The sequence below is a fragment of the Ziziphus jujuba genome, chromosome 10, assembly GCF_031755915.1.
Source record: "Ziziphus jujuba cultivar Dongzao chromosome 10, ASM3175591v1".
Lineage (NCBI taxonomy): Eukaryota > Viridiplantae > Streptophyta > Magnoliopsida > Rosales > Rhamnaceae > Ziziphus > Ziziphus jujuba.
Window position 1 is genome coordinate 3,603,955 of NC_083388.1, and position 10,915 is coordinate 3,614,869.

At 32.1% G+C, this 10,915-nt stretch overlaps 1 protein-coding gene across 1 annotated transcript; it reads right to left on the minus strand.

Moving 5' to 3' along the window:
* Positions 1 to 7,501: 7,501 nt before the first annotated feature.
* Positions 7,502 to 9,515, minus strand: LOC107410505 (cytochrome P450 94C1). Its single transcript, XM_016017935.4, has one exon. The coding sequence runs from the start codon at positions 9,421 to 9,423 to the stop codon at positions 7,903 to 7,905; it is 1,521 nt and encodes a 506-aa protein (XP_015873421.2). The 5' UTR covers positions 9,424 to 9,515; the 3' UTR covers positions 7,502 to 7,902.
* Positions 9,516 to 10,915: the final 1,400 nt, after the last annotated feature.

Consider the following 10,915-nt stretch of genomic DNA (forward strand, 5'->3'; position numbering starts at 1 on the left):
GCTTAATGTGTGTGCTGCTTTTAGTGTGCTTTTGGTCTTCCTCTTGCTGGTCGATTTGGCAGATGTGGGAAGCTTAAAAGCCTAAATGCAAAGTCAAAAAAAATACAAAAATTGTTACCACAAGGACTTGTATTTCCCTACATATATCCCTGCTTTCATACCTGCTTTGTGGATTATTCCACTTGCCAACCAGTCTGTACGCTGCATTACTTTACTTGCAGTCCCGTTATTAGGAAGTCTTTACCGACTTCATTATTTATGTTATGTGTATTGTATACAAATAAATATGAAATCTTTTGAGTTTTTATTTTATTGTATTTTTAATTTTCTGCGCTTCTTTTATTAAAAAAAAATATAAATAAATGAAAATCCATATTATATAAGTTTAAGTTTTTGAGATCAGTGATAATTCAACATGGTATCAGAGTCAAAAGTTCTAAGTTCAAAACTCTATAACTCCATCTAAAATAAATAAATAAATTAATTAAAAACACATAAAGACCCAGAAGGATCAGCGGTAATTCAACATCTTTATGACCATATATATGGATTGCCTGCATGAAATTTTGTTTTCACTCAATTTTATTAACAAATTAATTAATGAGAACAAATTTTTTTTCTCTTAGCCATGATGAAGGTACTAAATTTTATTCTTTGCTTAGATGTTTTGCATTAATTACAAACACATTGACATTTTAATCGCTAGTAATGGCAATAATAATATTAGTGGCGTTTATAGTAATTTTTTTTTATTATTATTGTTGAAATTATATCCTTGACCAAGATGAGAAGGTATATTTAATCATTTTCATTTTCTGATAATTAACAATCAAGTTTTACTCTATGAGTGATAGAGTGTTGGGCCAGACATTTGGAAAGAAGTATGTGATTAGGATTAAGATGGGGGTGAGCATGCCAATTCTAGACGGTGATACAGAATCTGCATCTTCAAGTCTATTTTGCCACGGACTCTGAAGTTTCAAAATTTAGTATTAATGGAGACTCTACGGCAATTCTTCGTCGGAGAACCATGAGTTTATGAATATGAATTGTGATGGTATATAATCAATGTAACTAATTGAATGCTTAAAAATTAAATTATATATATCGTACTATTTAAACACACACAATTCACTCTCTCTGTTGGTAAAAAATAAGCTGTGTATGAAGACATTGTACGGAACAAATTATAATAATTAGGCCAGGCTTAGAAAGTAGTGGTATGTCTAGCCATGGCTGAGTGATTTGTAATGTTTTTATCTTTTCAAATTAAAAAATTGAATTTGTTATAAGATTGTTGCGCTTGATAAATGTATTATGTCGCATAATTATTATTATTATTTTTTTGTTTAGAATATCACATAATTAAATTGATATTCAAAATTTGATAAATTAATTTGATGTGTGTATTGTTATTATTTCAGTTGCTTGTAAAACCCAAAATAGCTATATAATTGTGTTGCGAAGACAAAGCCTTTACGATCCATTATTTTATTATTGCTTTTGGTTATTTATTTATTTATTTTTATTTATTTTTCTATATGATAGAGGATGATTATTTCCTTTTTATTTAGGCAAAGACTTCAGAAAAAAAGCACCTCAAAAAAATAAAAAAAGAAAAAAAGAAAAAAAGTGCAATGCATATAGAGAGGTGAATTTCATATCCCAGACAAAGCCCAGTTAATTCCAAATTATAGGTCCTATGTTTACTAGATGGGTTCTTTTGGGGTTGGGTCCATATTATTGAAAACCACAATTCATTGATAATACAAAAATATGATATATGAGAACAAAAACGAAGGCATTACATTAAAAATAATAATAATAATAAAAAAAACCCAAAGGATGAAGGATCTAGTGCATGCGATTTTTAATTAAAAAAGAAAAGAAAATGAATGCCATTTGATGGTAATTATAATTTGGTTGAACTAATGCAAGTCTATACAAATTAATAATAATGTAATTAAAATTCTATTTATATATAATTTCTAGTTTATCTGATCTAACGCACGCAATGCTTGCAATAAACCCGCAAAAAAAATCAAGAGACTAGGCCTCGGCTATTTTTCTGGTTTTAATTTAACCTTCAATTTGATTGTTCCATATATTATACATTTGTTTTTTTTTTTTTTTTTTGGTGCCAAATTTTAAGCAGTAGCCAAACCTTAGGGTTTGAGAGAGAGAGAGAGAGAGAGAGGAAGCAGAAGAAGAAGAAGAAGATAACCGTTGATGAGCCTTGCAATTGCAGAGCTCGAAACACTTGGAATCCGTTTGAAATGCTGAACTAGAATATTTGAAATCCTTTCTAATTATATATATCTAAATTTGAACTAGCTTACTGCAATATTTGAAGTCTTATCTAATTATGTTTATCTACATTTGAACTAGCTCAATTTAAGAATTGTACAATCCAGCATCTTAATTATTGCTTTGTTCTACTTTAGATTCTTTTTTATTTTTCTTTTTAATATATGTTTGGCTATGAAGATTATATATTTAATGTATTTGAAGCCATAACTTCACCGTCAATTAAAAGTACTGGGGCATGACATCTTTGCTTAAGTCAGAAGGACAAGGAAATTAATTTGAGTGACGATGAAAATGACGCAAGTGTGAGATTTCATGATTTGTTGTTGTCGAGCTTAATTCAGCTGACCTAACACATTATTATTCCAAATTTGGTCCTTTTTTCAATCATTTTAATTGGATATTAACAAGTTTGGATTCGGATTCTGAGTCAGTTCAGTACTAGCATATAGTCCTTTGGTTCCTCAAGACAAAATTGTCAACTTTTTTGCTCAGTTCCTCCAATCACATTAGACAAATCTTATCTAGTTATTGGTTAAGAGGCCTAATTACTCGTTATCCTATTAATTAATTAGCATGTACTATTATGATATTATATGTATTTGCATATGGTCCATATCCAAGAGATCATGCCTTTTGTTCTGCCATGATCTTTTCAAAAGATCATCATCCTCCTCTCCCAATCAAGCTGAACCATTTATGCATCACTCACCATCTCTTTTAACATATATATATATATATATATATATATTTTAAATTTAATTTAGATCCTCACTAATTTTTTACTTAGTTGTCAAAAGAATTTTCAACTTTCAATTTTTCTAATAGTGATTTCAAATTAAAAAAATTGATATAGCAGATATGATGTATAGATATGCATACATTTAAAAATATTAAATGAATCTAATTAGTTGTACAATCAGAATCCACTGTTTTATTAGATTACTTTCAATAACTGATTTAAATAGATAAAATTAAACAATATGGATATAGTTAGCTACGAAAACTAATTATAGGCAATTTAAACCCCATATAAACATATATATATATATATAGACCTATTATCGGTGCATTTTTAAATATCAATCTACATGGCAATCCAAAAAGTAAAATTGTGTGATTGATATTTATATTATACATGTACATATATTATTAATCTGCAGAGAAGTTGAATGGTTTTGCTTATGATGACGTCTATGCAGTTATGAAAAATGGACATCTACTTTGACATTTTTTTGGTAATGAAACATTTATGTTGACATATTAATTAGGCAGTGGTACTGAAGCTTGCAACTGCAGAAGCAATCGTTTATTATTGAGAAGAGCAGTTCATGATGACGTTGCAAGCGATGTTGCAATAACTTTCTATCACATTATATTCCTGCGAGCACACAAAACAGAGACTTTGCATTATACCCCAGAAAAAACAAATTAAAAAAAAAAAATAGAGACTTTATAATCATCAGAACATGCACCTCTCTCTCTCTCTCTCTCTCTCTCTCTGTGCACCACGTTTGTCTTCTTTTAACCTGAAAAATGCCTTCAATACTGCTTCCACTTCTTCAATTCTATCCTGTGCACTATATATATATATATATATATATATTTATTTTCTAAACAAGAAAATGGATTCTTAAATATGTAGTAGGTGAAGTCGAACCACTGAATTGAGCACTTATATAAAGGTAGTAAAACTAGGTAATGGATAAAAAATAACAAAAGAGAAAACAAAGAGTGGTCCTGCCCATGAAAGCGAGTGCGTCATAACACATAAAATACAAGAAATATTTACAGGCAACTATACATATATATACATTCACACACACACACATACACATACATATATAAATATATCAAAAGTGAGTGAGCACATGTTCCTTGCATGTTAGAACGGGAAGATCCACATGAAATGCAATATGAAGCAACCTAGCTACTTAGCAGGCAAATAATATGCCTCTTCTAAAAGTCTGATAGCTGCTTTATAATCAATTTTTTAATAGCAATCCAAATGAGGTTGGTTTTGTTATATATTTTAGCTAAATATTGCCGCATGCTACGTTTGAGAAAATCAAAGAGATAGAAAAAGAGATGTGTAAGTAAAAATATTAATATATTCACCAAAAAGAGAAAGTATAAATATTAGTTTATTTGTGCAAAAAGTGTAAATAAATATATATAGGAAAAAAGACAGATGCTTTTTTAGAGTCATGGGTATTATTAAACTCTAGCTATGCCATTGATATCCATCGTCAGCAATCGACTAGGTTTTTGTTTCATCGATGGAAACACTAGCTTTCTTATCAATTTTTTTAGCCACAAAACAAACACACACACACTCCCATTACAAAACATTCGCAAAAGTGATGAGTGGTCAGTCATCAATTTCTTGATTTGACAATCTGAATGTTTATCTCACCTGCTACTATTCCTTGCAATATCAACTTCTTCTTTGATCTCTCTGTCTATAGCTAAGCTAGCTACCAAACAATTGCATCCATCATCATTAAATTATATATAATATACAGCATTTAGATAGCTATAGGTCTCTTTCTTTTTTATTCTTTATATTTTAATTTTACCAACGAAAGAAAAGGTCTCTCTCTCTCTCTCTCTCTCTCTCTCTCTCTCTCTCTCTCTCTTTTTGATTGCAAGTATTACCATATCCATGTAATTTTCATGAATTTGATTTAAAACTATTTATATGAACAGCAGCAAAATTTATATATTTAGCCCCAAAAAAAAAAAAAAAGAAAAGAAAAAGGCAAATTAGTATTTTTGTTCACAGTTGAAGAGCTTTGTTATAGGGGTTTGATGCTTTGCGTCAGTACGTAGTCCTGCAAATGACATTGCCATTTCTCTAATATTAGAGGTTTTTCGATACCTACTCATATACGTTTCTTTTTCCGATATTTTCCATACAGAATCATTAATTACATCATACTATTATTAACTATTTCTTTTTGAAATTTTATATGTACAATGGTTAATTTTTTTTGCTTGAAAAAGAAACACTTTATAACACTTTATATACTCATTAATCAAAAGGACGCCCTGTATATATATAAAATATATATATTATTATTATTATATATGTGCTAATTATAAGTAAGTTCACAATCAGCCAGCCTATAATTCACAAGTTAAACATATACTTAGGAAATGGTGGATTGGTATCTTTCTACGTCAACATCTAACTGCTTCATATAGTTAATTGGTTCCATTTGGGTTGGCCTATTGGGTCCCTGAAATTAATTAAGACGGAATAACTAGCTTATCACATGGCTTGGCAATAGTCCCCGTATATATAATTATTTAATTGAATATTTTTAATAAAATCGAAAACAAAAAGCTAGGCTGAATCAATCAATCATAAAGGCATATATAGGATTATCGGTTAGGCATCCAATCAATGTTGAGATAGTCTAGACGATCGACCCATCGACCTACTTAAACAGCCTAATGAAAAGTCATCCTAGCTAAGAAAGGTTAACTTATATAAAAAAATAATAATAATTAACTACAATTTATGTATTTGGAAGCAATTAATTGACAAAAATTAGATTATCCTCTAATTAAGGGAATCTGGGTAATGATGCTGATAGAACTTCATCATTCCTAGAATCGTCCTAACTTATTATATGTGTGGCTCGGTTGATACTTCAACTCTAAGGAATCCACGTGCATACATGTACACATCTAAACTAAAAAATCTGTTTCAAGAGTTCGTTTTCTCATATAAATATTTAACTTTTAAAAACCAAAATGAATTAAATGCATTCAATTACTAGTTTACACATATAAATATAAGTTTTATTGGTGGCGGACGTTGTTAGCGATAATGAATAATAGTACTCATACTTAAATATAAAAATAATGTTTTTCTTGGATAGTACCATCTCTTGAATTATGTTACCACACATACTGAATTGTCGTGTATTAGTGTTGGCAAACATCTCAAATAATAATTTAAAAGGTTAATTTTATTTTGATATCAATGATTTTACTAGAATTTTAACTTTGAAAAGAAGCGATTTAAGTTTTTATTTTTTAAATTTATTACAGATCGGTTCAAATCCCAATTTTGGCTAAACAAATTTGTAATAGATCTACCAAAACTTGAGGTACAATCTTTGAGAAAAGATATTAGAATGTTGATTGATTAGAAGAAAGCAAAATAGTTATCATTTTTTGGGGGGCCAAAATTAGAGATTTGATCAATTTGTAACAAATTTAAAATTGAGGGTCTAAATTACTATTTTTGAAAGTTAATATTTTAAATCACAAAATACTATAGGTCAAGGATATCGTGATGCAATTAACCCTAATTTAACATTAAAAATCTAATTAGTAAAATAACAACCCTAATTAGCATTTAACACATTATTATATTTCCTATTATTTTAGAAATAGTTTGCATAAGAACAAATTTATCAATGAATAAAAGTTAGTTCCATATCCTAAAATATTAGACAACAATTTTTTTTCAAATATCATCTTGGCTATTAAACGAATATATTTAAAAGTTATATGAATCATAATCATAACTATTCAAAACTTCAATATGCTAGATTATACGTTCATCTAATGGTCAAGATGATTTTATTTGTCAAATATTTTGGTCCATCCAACACTCCCCAAACATATATATTTATATTAATATAATATAAATAGTTTATGGCTATATAAATATGATGAGAGATTACGTCCAAGGAAAAGGATATAAAAATTGAAACATGGGGCGGCCGCAATGCCCACCTTCATCCATGGCATGCAAACTTTTAGAAGCTTTAAAATTACACTCCTCGTGCTTCAAAATGCAGCCTCTCATCTAGTATACTGGGGAACATGTCATTCGTCTTTCTAGAAAGAACTGCAAACTACTCTTCACTCTTTTATTAGTATTCACCTAAGTATTTACTCTTTTATTAGTACTCTTTCCAACTAATTAACTAATTAAACTGCTCCACTTTTTTATATCTCCTTAATTAGAAAAACTCATATTCTTTCTCTCTCATCCATAATTAAGTTTTTATATTATAATTAATTTATAATATATATATATATATATAATTTCTCCCGCAACTATAATTATTGGTTCATTTTTATAATAAGATTCTCAGAGTCTCTCGTACGCGCACACAGAATTAGGATATGTGGGTTGGGGAGATATAAATTAGGCATCGGAGGAAGAAAATGGAAACAATTGAAGTGCATATCTTGAAGTCTAGTAATTAAATGAGGCTTTTTTCATACACGATATATTTACATACAATTTAAAATGTTATTCCTCATCCTTATAATAGTTACCAACCTACAAATTAAGCTTATTACCCAAAAAAAACCTACAACTTAAGCTCATGTTTTATATATTTAATATAAAGCATGCATTAGCTGGCTAAGTATTTACAGTATAATACGGTCACTGAAAAATGACCAAAATTAACCCAAAGAGAGATTGCCAACCCAATTCACCCGTAACTTCATAATATTATTCCTTTTTGCCTCTTCTTCCTTAATGATTTTCCATCCTCAATTTGGGGTTAAATGTGAGTTGGACCTCTAAAGCATATCAAACAACAACGGTGGTCTTGATTATTATACTCCCCTTTCATGAACATGAACCGGCAGACCGCCTCTGACGGTGGCGGTGAGACCGGGGGCGAATTTCGGTGACCGGTTCGAATTCGATCCGGAAACCCGGATATCGAATCGACGAAGTAGGGCAACCACAACGCTCTTCATCTCCACAAGAGCCATTTCCTTGCCCAAACAAACCCTAAGCCCAGCTTGAAAAACCGGGTACTTGAAAGGACTCACAGGCGTAAAAACACCATTCTTCAACCACCTCTCGGGTTTGAATTCGAGACAATCCGGACCCCAAACCCGTTCCATCCGACCCATTGCGTAGGGATGGTAAGTAACCCTGGTACCTTTCTGAATAAGCGTCCCGTCTGGAAAAACATCGTCGTCTTGGGAGAATTTGGAATCGAATTGAATAGGCGGGTAAAGCCTCATGCTTTCATACACAGCCGCATGCAGGTAATGCATCTCCCGCATCTGATCGTAGCTCGCGATCTCGCAATCGGGTCCCATGACCCGATCCGATTCTTCTCGGATAGCCCGTTCGACATCCGGGTGATTCGAAATCAGATAGAAGAAGCTGGTCAAACCAGAAGCAACCGTATCACGTCCAGCCAACAGGAAGCTTATGACAATATCTCGAAGATAGTCTTCGTCGTCGATGGAAGCCATGAACCTCGAAAGAAGGTCTTTCTGTGTAGAAAACCCCATCCTTCGTCGCTCATTTATGATCTCTTTGGCTAGCTCATTCACAAGCTTAATTGCTTCTTTAAGCTTCCTCTCCGATCCTATGTTGAGCAACCTCTTCATCTTCCATATCACTGGTGATGCCGACAAAGCTCTCTCCGCTGACAATTTCGATGCCAGATCGAAAGCCACTGCTAGATCCGATATCGGCAGCGATAACCGGAGACAACCTGGATCCAAACCGAAGGAGAATTTGCAGATGTTGTCGAATGAGAACCGCCGGAACACGTCCTGCAAATCCACAACATCTCCAGTTTTGCCACCAGCAACAGCAAATGACCTCAATAACGGAATTAGTCTGGATTTGATCTCGGAGGATACGATCTCGAGCGCGTAGGATCGGACGGTTATACTTCCGAGCTCTAAACTCGCCATTTTGCGCTGAAACCTCCACGAATCGCCGTCGACATTGAATATTCCTCTCCCCAGAAGATCGCCGAGAAGGGTAGAAAATGGCTTTCCTTTTGGATAATTATCGAACCTGGTCTTCAACATGTGCTCGACGTTCTCTGGGTTAGCTGTGATGGTGTTGCCGAGGACATGGACATGGACGGTACCGCTGGGTGATTTTCTGAGAAGATGAGTGTACCAATCGCAGAGATTTTCGAACTCTCCGGCCCAGCTCGAAGTCAAGAAGCTTCTGCAAACGTCGCAATTACACCAAGGTTTCAATCTCAAGATGAAGATTGCCAGAGAGAACATGGAGAACAGGAAAGTGAAGGAGAAGAAGAGGAAGCAGAAGGTGGTTGGAATGGATTCCAAACTCAAACAAGATTGAAATAAACTCATTTTTCTGACAGACAGACAGACAGAGAGAGAGAGAAAGAGGGGAAGAAGGAAGAAAGAAGGTTCAGAGGAAAGTTTAGGAAAAGCTGACAAGGGAAAGGCGGATGATTTGGGGGGATTTTATATATTTTGGGGGGTGCTACGCTATGGTTGGGTACAGTGATCCAACTTGCGGACTTTTCTTTTTCTTTTTTTTAATTATGAAATTTAATTAATAAATTATTGAGGGCTTTTTTTTTTTTTTTTGTTTTTTGAGAGAGGGGGGGGGGTTGTATTTCACACGGCGAGTGGGTGAGAGTGGGGTATAGAAAGAGGCATGATTAACGCGTGCGCAAAATAAAGCAATTTGGGTATGGTCGCCGCATGGACGTCACATCTAAATACTCGCCGTTTTTAGCCCACGTGCTCTATTTTTTAGTCTTTTTTTTTTTTTTTTTTTTTTTTTTGTGGGTGGTTTCGCCTAATGACTTCGTGTACCGTGCGTTGCAGTTTTCTTCTTGGTCCCTGTCGACGTCGTAGGTGGTCGCTTCGCTAAAAGTCACGTTGCCACGAGATTTCGGTGGTGTTGTGGTTTTTTCAAAACTTCACAAAAAATGAACCAATCTTTTATTTGATTTTTCTTAAAAAAAAAAAAAACACTGATTTATATGTTAAGCTGTTAATTTTTTTAAAAAAATACATAAACAAAATTTTGATCCAAAATATAAAAAAAAAAAAAAAAAACTAATTTTAGATCCAAGCAAAAAATAAAAATTTTACAATTATATAATAATTCACGAGGTAATGTTTTACTTGATTTTCTGCATAATTGTATATAGTTGGCCTTATATATATATACGAAAATTTTATGGTGAGGACGGTCCGTATGAGGATCACAGTATTAGTGACGATTTTTCATAGTATTAACGATGGTTTTTTAAAAAATCGTCACAAATATTATGAAAAACCGTCACCAATACTGTAGTTCACATAAGGACCGTCCACACCATAAACGGACTGTATATATATATATATATATATATTTATATATGTGTATATTGATCTGATGATGGAGAATCCAAATTCATCTATCGAGCTGTCCTTTAAACATATATTTTGCTTTAAAGTTATTGATAAATTATTATTGTGTATATTTGTATTTTATATTTATTGATATATGTTGTTGAATACTATCGTAAAGGGATAAAATAGGGTACGACATGTATCTTTCCAATGATTATGATGATGATTATGGATATGATAATTTTAGTAATACGCATACTGTAGCTAGCGTTTAACTACTTTAAGGAAATGATTAATTAATTCTTAAATCAGACAAACAATTTTGGATCAATTAACTTTATTTTACTTTGTCTTTTTAATATAAATGTAAAGTGCGGTCAAAAGATTAATTCATTTTACTTTATGATAATATTATTCTTAACAGGCAATCCATTTTATTGTTTATTTAGTTATTTATTGCACTAAAAATGCATGACTACTTCCATATTAGGTA

Excerpts from the sequence above, each read along its gene's own strand:
- LOC107410505 (XM_016017935.4), bottom strand. The coding sequence starts at position 9,423 with ATGAGTTTATTTCAATCTTGTTTGAGTTTGGAATCCATTCCAACCACC.